The 13,027-nt window shown below is 62.6% G+C and overlaps 1 protein-coding gene across 2 annotated transcripts in view; it reads left to right on the top strand.

The window, feature by feature from the left end:
- Positions 1-13,027, top strand: part of MPPED1 (metallophosphoesterase domain containing 1) — a 225,515-nt gene that overhangs the window by 2,339 nt on the left and 210,149 nt on the right. For both annotated transcript variants that reach the window (XM_056107025.1, XM_056107023.1), the window contains exons 2-3: positions 1,010-1,191; positions 12,105-12,330. In XM_056107025.1, coding sequence (XP_055963000.1) covers positions 1,010-1,191; positions 12,105-12,330 — 408 coding nt within the window. The remainder of the gene's footprint in view (positions 1-1,009; positions 1,192-12,104; positions 12,331-13,027) is intronic.

Genomic DNA, 13,027 nt, shown 5'->3' with positions numbered 1-13,027 from the left:
TGGCTCGGGCCCGGAGAGGGTCTGCTCTGGCCCCGGGCCCTAGAGCCTTTCCAGGCCACTGTCCTGTGAAGGGCGTCCACCCTCGGTCTGGGACTGGGTCTGGCCTCCACCCTCGGTCTGGGACCAGGTCTGGCCTCCACCCTCTCTGGGATAGCCGGGGTCACCAGGCGGCTGGCTGGGCTTGGGGCAGTGAGTGGTCGCGCCCGGGCAGAAGGGCAGCCGCCCTCGGGGGGAGGGTGTTTAACCCCACCCTCCGGGCCCACCTCAGTGCTTGGCCCCTTGTGCTCGCCTCCGCCTGTGGGGACCCTGACTCAGGAGTGTCTCTCGCCAGGGGCTAATGCGGTTCCCCGGGGCGCGTCGTCTGAGGGCTTAGGACGAGGCCGCGGGAGCTGCTGTCGCCCGGCCTGTGACAGGCGCCTCAGCTCAGGGTGGGGGCCGCGCTGCCCGCGGGGACCCTCAGAGCCGGACGCTCGCCTGTGGCGGCGGGCAGAGGCGCTTCCGTTTCTGCTCCTGTGAGAGTGTGAGTGTGTGTGTGATTGTGTGAGACTGAGTGTGGTGTGTGTGTATGTGTGAACGCGTATAAGTGTAAGTTGTGTGTGAGTGTGTGTATGTGTGTGTCAGTGCGTGACTCTGTGAAAGTGTGAGTGTAGTGTGTGAGTGTGAATGTGTGTGAATGTGTGTAAGTGTAAGTTGTGTGTGAGTGTGTGTATGAGTATGTTTGTGTGTTTGGGTGAAAGTGTGTGAGTGTAAGTATGTGTGTGTGAATGTGTGTGTGAGTGTGTGTATGTGAGTATGTGTGTGTGCGAATGTGTGTGAGTGTGTGTATGAGTGTATGAGTGTGTGTGTGTGTGTTTGGCTTCCCCAGTGCTGCTCAGCGTTTCTCCTGGGGGTGCTCCCCGTGCTCCTCCCCGGGGCCCCGTTCTCTCCCGTGGAGGGCGCCCTGGGGTGGGTGGCGTGGGGGCGCCTGGCTGGGCGAGGCGGCGCCTGGACCCCCGTGTCCTCCCCGCAGGGTGGACCCGGTGCCCCACGACGCCCCCAAGCCGCCGGGCTACACGCGCTTCGTGTGCGTGTCGGACACGCACTCCAGGACGGACCCCATCCAGATGCCCTACGGGGACGTGCTCATCCACGCGGGCGACTTCACCGAGCTGGGGCTGCCCAGCGAAGTCAAGAAGTTCAACGAGTGGCTGGGTAGGTGCGGGGCGGGGCCGCGGGGGCTCGGGCGCGGGGGGCGTGGGGGACACGGGGGGGGTCGGGCGTGCGGGGGCTTCGGGCACGCAGGGACTGGGGGCTCGGGGGCCGCTGCCCATCCGGTTCCTCCAGCCACAGCCCCGGGGGCCTTCCCGGACCGGGAACCGCCCCCACTGCCCCCTCCCCATCCACGTCGGGGCCCGGCCCGGGGAGTCTAGGTTCTTTGGCTGGACAGAGCTGGACCTGTCCCCCACCAGCCGTCCAGGGGCTCGGGGACTGGGAGCCTCCGTGTGGGTGGCTGGTGGCCTCGGGGCAGCAACGGCGAGCACTGCTGTCCCCCTCCTGATTCTCCGTCCACTGCAAGCAGCATGTCCTGCCTGGCCCGAGGAGCGGGGCTGCCCTGGCCGCCGTGTCCCCCATGGTGGGCTCTGGGCCCTGCACTGACCACTCCACAGGGGCACGGTGATGCGGCCGTGTGCCCCCCCACATCCGAGGGGTCTGGGGGTGCGCGGGGGTCTCCCTGGCGGGCCGGGCGGGCTCGGTGTGGGTGCGCGGGATGGGGACCCCGAGGGCGAGGGTGGGCGAGGGCGTCCCGAGAGCGCCCCCTGTCGGAAGCCTGCTGCTTACCCCCTGCTGAGCTCCCATGGGTGCCCTCACGGCGGGGGCCCGGGTGGAAGGTGCTGAGGGTGGCGGGGAGGGAGCGCCTCCGCCTCGGAGCGGGGAAAGGGGCCGCGCGCGACGCGGGAGGCAGAGTGATAATTAACTTCGTGCGGGCGCCTCCGCGTGACGCCCGAGACGATGCCCGGGTCCCGGGATTTGGTTCAACAGAGTCGGGGCTGCAAGCAAACCCTTCATTAAAGTCTGCGCAGCCGGAGAGGCGGCCGCGTGCGGGGCCCGGGGCTCGGGAGGGGACCGCAGGGCTGGACAGTCCCATGGCCTCGGGTGCTGAGGGACAGCGCCTGCCCGCCCCTGCCCTCCCCGAGGAATGGGGGCAGGACGGGCCGGGGGCCGGGCAGAGGGCTGGGGTGGGGGTGGAGGTGCGAGGCGCGGGCCTTGTGGGTGGGAGTGACGGGGGTGTGGCGAGACCCCTCTGGCCCCGAGCCGGCCAGCCCGGTGTCCCGCAGGGGCTGGCCAGCGGGGAGGGGAGAGACGGGAGGGTGTCCAGCCTGGTCCCGTGTCCACTGGCCTCGCCCGCAGGGCTGGCCACAGGTGCGCATGGAACCTGGGCCGAGCTCTGTGTGTGTGTGTGTGGACATGCTGGCTCCATGAACAGTGCTCCCGGGCAGCCCTGGAGGGCCTCGGGGACACAGACTCCCCTGCCAGGCTGGCACGCGGAGTGACCCCAGACTCACGCTGACACACAGGCCGGATGTGGGACCAAGAGCTGAGGGTGGACAGGCGCGTGTGTGTGAATGATGGACACGTGTGTGTGTGAGTGTCGTGGGTGTGTGTGTCATGAGTGTGGGGGGTGGGTTGTCGGTGTGTGTGAGTGTATGTGAGTGTGTACATGAGCGTGTGTGTAATGTGTGAGTGTGATGGGGTGTGTGTGAGCGTGTAACAGGACTTGTGAGCATGTAATGGGGCGCGTGTGACAAATGTGAGCGTGTAACGAGGTGTGTGAGTGTAACAGGCACGTGTGAGCGTGTCACGGGCCTGTTTGAGCGTGTCCTGGGCCTTTCTCCGGCCCCTACGGGCCCCTCTGGACTCTGCCCCGCTCGGCTCTGGTTTCCTGTGCGGGTCTCGCGGTTCTTCTGTGTCTTGTTCTGCCCTGGCCCGGCCCTGCGCTGCCCTCTTTGCTGTCTTGGGGGGACTCGCATCTCAGTGCTCTCCACCCACGCTCCATCGGCCCTCCCTGGTGAAGCCTCCCCACCTGCCTCCTCCTCCTCCTCCTCCTCCTCCTCCTCCTTCCTTCCTTCCTTGGCTTACTCCCGGCTTTGTGCTCCTGGGGGGCCTTGAGGCACCTCGTGGGGTGCTGGGGATGGAGTCCTGGTCAGCTCCGAGTGAGGCAAATGCCCTCCCACTGTGCGCCGTTCCCCCCCCCCTCCTTCTCTCTCCCCCTCCCTCCCTCCCCCTCCCTTCTTCCCCCTCCCCCCCTGCAGACTCAGAGCCGCTTGGCTCAGGCCCGCCCATGCGCGTTTTTCTAAATGTCACTTCCACGCTGGACTTCATTCCAAAACAGGAGTAGCCAACACGGCCAGCGCTCCTGGCCCGCGCTGACGTGCCCCCATCTCTGAGCAGGCTGCAGCCCCCCCGCCCCCGCCTCCCCCGGTCTCCTGCTCAGAGAGGGGCCCTCAGGGGACGGGTGTACAAACCTCCCCTGCTCCCGCTTTCTGTGAATTTTGTTTGATCTTGATTGCAGAGCTGCGGGGGCTGTTGATGAGGGTCTCACGCAGGCACCTGCCCCCCAGGACCCGCTTCCCTTCCCCCGGGTCCACAGCCACTCCTGCTCGGAGCCCCGGAAGATGCAGTTTGTGTGTCCAGCCCTCCGGTGCTGTCCCGTTTCCTGTCTGTTTCTCCTTTCCTCTGTGCCTTAGAATCCCCCGAACGAGAGTCCCGCCTGTGTCTGTCCCTTCCCTCTGACTCGTTTCTCTCAGCGCGTGAATCTCTGGATCCAGCGATATAGCAAGATCCTTTATTACAGCTGCATAGAATTCATCCTTTATCACAGCTGCATAGTATTCCACTGTGTATACATATGGCAACTCTGTTTGGTTTTGTTTCACTTGGGGGTCAAACCTTGGCAGTCTCAGGGCTTACTCCTGGCTCTGCACTCAGGGCTTTGGGGGACCTTCTGGGGTCCTGGGAATGGAACTGGGTTGGTCGCGTGCAAGGCAAACACCTTCCCCACGGTGCAGTCGCTCCAGCCCCTCACCCCGGCTCTGACCCATTCATCTGAGGTTGGGCATTTGGGTGGTTTCCGTATCTTGGCTATCGTACCGTGGGCCGCAGTCAACACAGGTTGCATTTCTCCTTTTGAATTTATGATTAAAAATTTCATTTCAAACATTTATGTAAAATTTTTTTAAATTTATTTTTTTAATTTTGATTTTGCATTTGGGGACAGATGTCAAGAAGTGGTCCGGCTGGGTCACTGGGAGTTCTGTTCTCCCTGTCCTGAGTAACCTCTGTCACTGCAATACATTTGAATCTAAATAGCTGGAGGCCGGGTGGTGGCCATGAACCTGGGCCAGTGTAGCTGGATCTTTCCCCCCCTTTGGGGCATTTGGGAGGTGAGGAACTTCCTGTTCAAGGTCACACAGCAAATAAAGGGGCCACCGCTCTCACCCCTGAGCTCTGCTCTTTCCAAGTTTTTTTGTTTTTGTTTTTGTTTTTTTTTTATTTTTTTGCTTTTTAACACCCAGCGATGCTCAGGGGTTCCTCCTGGCTCTGCACTCAGGAATGACTCCTGGCAGTGCTTGGGGGACCCTATGGGATACTGGGGATCGAACCCGGGTCGGCCGCGTTCAAGGCAATCACCCTCCCCGCTGTGCTATGGCTTCGGTCCTGATCTGCCGCCTGCTAAGCTTCCGTGAAGGAAGGGCTGAGTGTCTGCCCAGTGCAGGGCCGTGAGTGGACACACGCCGGGCACGGGCTGCTGCCCAGAGAACGCAGCTGACCGGCCACCCCTGGTGTGACCCAAAAAAGCAAAACAAACAAAAAAAACCAAGCAAATCACTTCTTGTTCTCTGGTGTTTGTCAGAAAGGAGAGCAGATTACTTTTACTTTTTTTTTGAAATTTGTATCTTTTTCAGTTTTGTCCATTTTTTTTTCTTTTGCTTTTTGGGTCACACCCGGCAATGCTCGGGGGTTACTTCTGGCTCTGCACTCAGGAATTACTCCTGGCGGTGCTCAGGGGGCCCTATGGGATGCTGGGAATCGAACCCGGGTCGGCCACGTGCAAGGCAAACGCCCTCCCGGCTGTGCTATCGCTCCAGCCCCGAGTTTTGTCCATTTCTGTACCCTTACATCTTTTGTGACTTTTTACGCCCGCAGGAAGAACTTACGGACGTTATTTCTTCTTGATGAATTCAAATTTCTGCGGGCCAGAGGGTTAGTGCAGCTGCCCCAGGCTGGTCCCCGAGTCCTGCCAGGCGTGACCCCTGAGAACAGAGCCCGGAGGACGCCCCCGGGCACGGTCGGGTGTGGCCCCCAAACAAGACAAAAGGAAAGAATTAAGATTTCCGTTGTCGGGAGGCCGGAAAGTTTCCCATCTCGTTCCTTGGCGTTTGTCGGGAAGGAGAGCGGGTTGGGGGGGGGTTTGAGGTTTGTTTCTTTGATTTCTCCGAGGAGGGGGGATTTCACACCTTCCTGCTGCACCGTGCTGCTGGTGCGGAGGGTTTGCGAGCTGGCGGGAGGCGCGGGAGCTAATTCTGGCGGCTGTGACAGCCCCGAACCTGACGGAGCTGGCGGCGACGTCCCAGGGGCCGGGAATAGGCACTTTGCAGACTCCGCGTTTGTCGGGCCGAGCTCAGGTTCTAGTTCGTGGATCCAGCGGAAGCCCCCCCGCCCCCCCCAGCACTCCCTACTCCCTGCCAGCCTTCCCCACGACGGGCCACTCAGGGCAGCTGTGCCCACGCCCCCTGCCCTGGGCACCCCCAAATCATTGCTTCCTGGCGAGGAATCTCCCCTTCCCCACCTCCCGCCTCCCCTCTGGGGCTCACTGTTTCCCGGTGACTTTTCTTTCTTTCTTCCTTTCTTTCTTTCTTTCTTTCTTTCTTTCTTTCTTTTTTTCTTTTTGGGTCACGCTCGGTGATGCTCAGGGGTTCCTCCCGGCTCTGCACTCAGGAATCACTCCTGGCAGTGCTCGGGGGACCCTATGGAACGCTGGGGATCAAACCCAGGTTGGCCATGTGCAAGGCAAACGCCCTCCCCGCTGTGCTATCGCTCCGGCCCCAGCTCTTTTTTTCCTTACTTTGGTTTTCAGGCTGCACTTGGCTGTGCTGGGGGCTTCTCCTGCCTGCAGTGCTCGGGATTGCTCCTCCTAGCAGTGCTCAGGGGATCAGGCAGAGCTGCGGCTCGGGTTAGGCTCCTTCCTGTCCCCTTGGTCACTGACTTGTGACTCTTCCTCTGGGACATCCCACACCCACCTGCCAGGGTGCCCGGGTCCGACTCTCCTGCTCAGAGAAAGAGCCGTAGAACTCTGAGCTTCTGGAACCCTCGGGGGCAGGTTCCTGTCCACCTGGGTCTGGCCGCGCCCGAGCGGTGGTGGCCTTGGGGCACCTCGGGGCACCTCATTCGTAGGTTCCTGACTGGCTCTGGGGCTGGCGCTAACCGGGACCAACCAGGGTGATTGGACGGAACAAAGGAGGGAAGGAATGAAAGAGACGCAGGGCTGAGGAGAAAATCCCACGCCTGCATCTCCCGGTGTCTGGGCTTCACTGCAAAGTGTTTGAATTTACCAAGACATCTTTTTTATTTCCCGTTGGGGTTTTTTTTTTTTTTGGCTTTTTGGATCACACCTGGCCATGCACAGGGGTTCCTCCTGGCTCTGCACTCAGGAATTATCCCTGGCGGTGCTCAGGGGACCCTATGAGATGCTGGGAATCGAACCTGGGTCAGCCGCATGCAAGGCAAACGCCCTCCCTGCTTGTGCTATGGCTCCGGCCCCCTTATTTTCCGTTTTAAGTCTCCATCAGCACCCAAGGGCTTATTTCTGTTGCTCTGCCAAGGTGATGCTTGGGGACTCACCCCCGACCCCCATGACGGGCTGGTCTGAGAGGTGGACAGTGTATACTGGGGCCAGCCGGCAGGGGCCATGTGGCTACAGTGTTTCCTTGGGGGGCCCCGTCCCACCCGGTAAAACCGGCCGCTGGTGTCCCTGGTCACCAGGACGGTCTCGAGGCAGAGTTGGGTGAAGAAGGGCAGCAAATCTCCACATCCCTCCAAATCTCCTGCAGGCCGCGGGGCCTCGGGTTACAAAGGCTCCTGGGAGGGCCACGACTGCCACCAGCACAGGTGGGACCCCCCTCAGGATCCCAGGCACGGGATGCAGCTGGCGCCCTGTGCTCTGCCCAATGAACACTCGGTCTAGACAGGCCCCCGGTGCCCCGGCCTCCCCACAAGCTCTTTTTTTTTTTTTTTTTTGCTTTTTTGGGTCACACCCGGCGATGCACAGAGGTTATTCCTGGCTCACGCACTTAGGAATTACTCCTGGTGGTGCTAGGGGGACCCTATGGGATGCTGGGAATCGAACCCGGGTTGGCTGCGTGTAAGGTAAACACCCTACCCGCTGTGCTATCGCTCCAGCCCCCTTTTTTTTTTTTTGAATGGCACTGTAGCACTGTCCTCCCGTTGTTCATCGATCTGCTCGAGCGGGCCCAGTAACGTCTCCATCGTGAGACTTTGTTGTGACTGTGTTTGGCATCTCGAATACGTCACGGGGAGCTTGCCAGGCTCTGCCGTGCGGGCGAGATACTCTCGGTACCTTGCCGGGCTCTCCGAGAGGGGTGGAGGAATCGAACCCCGGTCGGCCGGGTCAGCCACGTGCAAGGCAGACGCCCTACCGCTGTGCTATTGCAATGTGGGAAAACAAAACCAAGCATGGCAGAGCCAAAATGCCACGGACACACCTGGCCCGGCTGCATCCCCTGTCCTGGCTCAGAAGAGCCGGGATCCTCCCCTCTGGGCTCATCCCTCCCCAGCAAACCGGCCCCCCCCACCCCCAGTCATAGCCAGGGGAGAGTCACTCCCCTAAGGCTGGGCCGGTTCCGTGGAGATGCCCCCACTGGGCCTGGCTCGGACCCCCTCTCCACTCCTCAGCCTCAGTTTACTCCAAAATACTCTGCCTACCCCCCCACTCCCTCTCCCTCCTTCTCTCTCTCTCCCTCTCTCTCCCCCCGCCCCCCCGAGTTTGGGCCGTGCCTGCTGCAGTCGGGGCTGACTCCTGGGGGGCCTCCAGGGACCAGATGGGGTTCGGGGGTCCCTGCTGGTCAGCCTCCCACCCGTGCCCGCTTCTCTCCCGCCCACCCGGCGCTCTCCGCCCTCTGCCCTGACCCCAGCCCCGGCCCTCGCTGCTGGGGGGGGGGGCGGGGTGCCCTGGGCCATGCCAAGGCTTATGGGCCCTGCAGTGGGAGCATCCCCGGCCCTGCTCGCCCGGCCCCTCTCTGGGAAGGGTGCGAGGGCCGTGGCCCGAGGGAGCCCGGCCCTGTCCTCGGCGTGAGCAGCTTCCGAGGGGCCCGGCGGGGCGGCCGGCCCAGGAGCAGCTTGGGGTGGGGATTCCCGGTCCCCGCTTCCCCCGCCCACCTCATCTCCTGCCCTCAACGCGCCTGGATCCTGCTGGCTTCTCTGCGAGCCTGTCTGCGGACTCTTGTTTCAGCTCGAAGCTTTTCTGTCATGACTGTGTGTGTGTGTGTGTGTGTGTGTGTGTGTGTGTGTGTGATACTGCATTCATGTATGTGCGTGCATGTGTATATGTGAGTGAAGTGGGTGTATATATGTGTGTATGGGTCAATGTGTGTAAGTGTATGTTTATGCGTATGTGCGCATATGTGAGTGTGTGTGAGTGTATATGTGTGTGTGCATTTGTGTGTGCCTGTGTATATGTGTGTGTGTGTTGGTGAGTGTGTGTGTGTATTTGTGGCTGGAGCAATAGCACAGTGGGTTGGGCGTTTGCCTTGCACGCGGCCGACCCGGGTTCGATTCCTCCGCCCCTCTCGGAGAACCCGGTAAGCTACAGAGAGTATCATGCCCACACGGCACAGCCTGGCAAACTCCCCGTGACGTATTCGATATGCCAGACACAGTAACAACAAGTCTCACGATAGAGACGTTACTGGGCCCGCTCGAGCAAATCGATGAACAACGGGACGACAGTGCTACAGACAGTGTGTATTTGTGTGCGTGTGTATTTTTGTATTTGTGAGTGTGTGCACGTGTATGTGTGTGTGCATCTGTATTTGTTTACTTGTGTGTATATGTGGATTTATGTCTCTTTGTGTGCATATGCATGTGTATGTGTGTGTGTATACGTGTGTGCGTGTGTATGTGCGCACATGTGGCTCTGGGGGGGCTGTTGCTTCCCTGGTCTGTGGAGACGTGGGGAGGGCTGAGACCACAGCCCCTCTCAGGATGTCGGGGTCCGCGTCTCTGTCCCGGGGGTCACAGTCTCCTCTCCCTGCGGCTTCCTGGAGTCTCAGCAACAGGCAGATGGAGTCGGGGTCCGAGACGCTGCCCTGGGCTCGGCCCCTTTGATCCTTCAGAACAGAGGAGACACCCTGAGCCCCGGGAGGAGGGCGGCTCTGCCTCAGGCCTGGGCGCCGTGTCTGTCCTGAGAGGCCACACTGTGTGCGTGAGCCCTGAGCACAGGCCCGCCTTCCGAAAACTTCTGGAACCTTCTAGAATCTTCTGGAAACTTCCAGAACCTTCCGCACCGCTACCGCTCAGAAGACTCTAGTGAACCTGGCTCCTCTTCCTCTTCCTCTGGGGTTCTGTAGATCCCCCAGAGCCCCTGTCCCATGGCCCCTGTCTGTGGGGAAACAGACAAGTCCCCCAGGTAGTGGGAGCTGGACAGGGTGGGGAGCCCTGCGGGTCAGAGGCCAACTTCAGACCTGCTGCTTGGGTCGGGTGTCGAGGGGGAGTTCAGGGAGGCGTCCTGGAGGAGGTGGTCCTCTAGGGGGCTGGGGTGGAGCTGGCCCTGGAGGCGGGGCAGGGAGCAGGTGGGGGCAGAGGCTGAGGGCCGAGCTGCGGCCGCCTCGCCGGCTGCCGCCCGTGTGCGCGCGCGGCTCTCGCAGGCAGCCTTGTGGCGGATCGGGACGGGCTGCGCCTGTTTAGAAACATTTCCCGGAAAACAACTGCCGGGAGTTAAACATTTGGGCTATTAGGACGGAACAGAAGAGCGGCTGCATTTGCCTCTTGGACACGGCCAGCAGCCGCGCTGGCGCGGGAAGGGAGCACCGCCTCGCCCAGCCGGGAGCACCCCCTCGCCCAGCTGGGAGCACTCCCTCACCCGGCAGGGAGCACCCCCTTGCCCAGTCAGGGAGTACCCCCTCGCCCAGTCAGGAGCACATCCTCGGCCCAGTCGGGAGCACCCCCTCACCCAGCTGGGAGCACCCCCTCCCCTAGTCGGGAGCTCTCCCTCACCCAGTTGGGAGCACCCCTCACCCAGCTGGGAGCACTGCCTTGCCCAGTTGAGAGCACCCCCTCCCCCAGTTGGGAGCACCCCCTCGCCCAGTCGGGAGCACTCCCTCACCCAGCCAGGAGCACCCCTCACCCAGACGCCGGGAGCACCCTCTCCCCAGCCCGGAGCACCCCCTCGCCCAGTTCCCCAGCCGGCTCTGCGCCCCTGACCCCACCCTCTCACCTGTCCTGCCGCTGCCCCATCTCAGCCCCTTATCGATAGCCAGCAGCTGTGGTGGGAGAAGAACCAAGTGGGGTGGGCCGGGGCTCTGCCGCCCCCAGAGCTGAAACCCCAGAGGTCGTCAGAGACTGAGCCCCCAAGACTCCCCCGGTGGTCCGCTCTGCGCCCCTCAGCCCGCAGCCCCGGCTCCCCTCTGTCCCCGCCCCTCCCCCGCCAACCCTGGGCACCCCCAGGGCCCGCCCAGCTCTGGCTCTGGGGTCCGAGCGCATGCACCACAGACAGACGGACGGACAGCACCTCCGTGTCCGGGCCCCGTCGTCCCGGGCCCCCAGGGATGTGGCAAAGCACGTGCCCAGCGTGTGTGAACCCAGGGCTCCAGCCGTGCTCCCCGACCGGTGTGTCCCCAGCCCTGCCCAGGGTTTGCCCCCCCCAAAATAAAAAGACAAACCGAGCCCCACTGTCTGGGGGGTCAGTGGCGCCCCACTTCCTCCCCCGAGGGACGGGGGAGGGGCAGGGGCTCACGGGGATGGAACCCGCCGTCTGGCTCTGCCATCCCCACCCCAAGTTCCACGGGCCGAGCGCGCGTTCTCTCCCCCCAGGGCCCCTTGGCACCCTGTGCCCTCCCGGACCCCGGGGCGGCGGCCAGGTGGTCCCTGGGATGAGCTCATGCCCCCACAGGGACCCCCGTTCCGAGTTTCCGAGCGGACCAATTTGCTTTCAGATCGCGACATTCCCTCGGGACTCCTGGGGTTTCTCACGTTAGTGACACGTTTCCACTGAGAAACCCTCAGACCGACCAACCCCCCAACTTCCCCCATGCTGGTGGGACTCAGGGGCAGCCTGGGCTGCAGCCACACCCAGCAGTGCCCAGGGGCTGCTCCTGGTAGGGTTCAGGGAACCACATGGGGTGCTGGGGGGTCGAACCCGGGTCAGTGGCGTATGAGGTGAACGCCCTTCCTCCCTGCAGTCCTCCATTCCGGCCCCTAGTTTGATTTTTTTTTTTTTGAGCATCAAATGTCTCTGGGGATTTCCTTGAGTTATTTCCTGTCATCCCAGAGCAGCCTGGTGTGGGTGGGCCTTACGGTTCCCATTCCGCAGGAGGGGAAACTGAGGCAAGGGCCACGGGGTCACATATCTGGTCCTGTTAGAGGTGGGTCTGTGCCTGGGATGCCTGTAACAGCATCTTTGGCCTAGGGCTGAACGTGGGGGAGGGGGGAGAGGGAGGAAGGGAGAGAGAGAGGGAGAGGGAGAGAGAGAAGGAGAGGGAGCCCTTGTGGGCTGCCCCTCTCCCAGTGTCCCCTGGGCCGGCCCAGGCGGGGACAGAGTCCTTGAGTTCCCAGCAGGCTGCCCCACCTGGCCCGTGGAGAGACCGTCAGGTGGGTTCGAGCCGGCAGGGTGGGACGGGCGGGCAGGGGGCAGTGCTGGCTCTCTTGGGCTCTGGGGGTCTCTCCGCAGTCTCTCGCCGGGGGCTGAGGATGGGGTGGGGTTCCCTCGCACCCCAGGCTGGGCTCTGCCTGGCCCTCCCGCGCTGGCCCCTTGGGCCACGGGCGTCGCCCCGGCCCGAGCGTCAGGGGGTGGGGGGCCGAGGCCGGCGCCCATGCCCGCCCTGCCCCCGCAGGCACCCTGCCCTACGAGTACAAGGTGGTGATCGCCGGCAACCACGAGCTGACCTTCGACCAGGAGTTCATGGCCGACCTCATCAAGCAGGACTTCTACTACTTCCCGTCCGTGTCCAAGCTCAAGCCCGAGAGCTACGAGAACGTGCAGAGCCTCCTCACCAACTGCGTGTACCTGCAGGACTCCGAGGTCACCGTGCGCGGCTTCCGCCTCTACGGCTCGCCCTGGTGAGTCCCGCCCCGCCCCCACGCGGCGCACAGAGAGGGCGCGGCCCCGCGGGGGTCACACAGGAGCTGCCTGGGCTGGGGCGCGGGGGGCCGGCGAGGGGGTCAGGCCTCGCCTCTGGGCTGCCTCGCTGGCGGTTCCCGGCACCCTGGGGGTGAGGGCGGGACGATGGCGGTGAAGGTGCTGGCGGTGTGTGTCTGGGACGCGTGTGGGATGCATGTGTCTGATGTGTGTTGTGTGTCCATGGCTGGTGCTTGTGTGTGTGCATGGGGGGGGATCGAGCTTTTGATGAAGCGGAAACAGCTGGTGACTCCTGCAGGCCCGCGTGCCCCGGAGACGCCGGGCGGGGTGGGGTGGGGCCCCGTGTGCCCACTGCACAGTGTGCGTGTGTGCACAGAGCATGCGTGTGATGCATGCCTGTGTACGACACACTTGTGTATGATGTGATGCATGTGCCTGTATGCAGCTGACGTGTGCGTGTGATGGGTGTGCACATGTGAGGCATGTGCGCGTGTGACGTGTGTGCCCGTGATGTGTGTGCATGTGTGACGTGTGATGTGCATGCATATGACATGTGTGCCTATGATGTCTGCACATGACGTACATGCGTGTGATGTGTGTGCATCTATGAAGCTGTGGGTGATGGATGTGCACGTGTGAGGCATGTGCATGTGTGACATGTGTGTGACATGTGTGCCT

The sequence above is a fragment of the Sorex fumeus genome, unplaced genomic scaffold (genome assembly GCF_029834395.1).
Source record: "Sorex fumeus unplaced genomic scaffold, SorFum_2.1 ptg000153l, whole genome shotgun sequence".
NCBI lineage: Eukaryota > Metazoa > Chordata > Mammalia > Eulipotyphla > Soricidae > Sorex > Sorex fumeus.
Note: the sequence above shows the minus strand (reverse complement) of the source record. Positions and strands in the feature narration are given on the sequence as shown.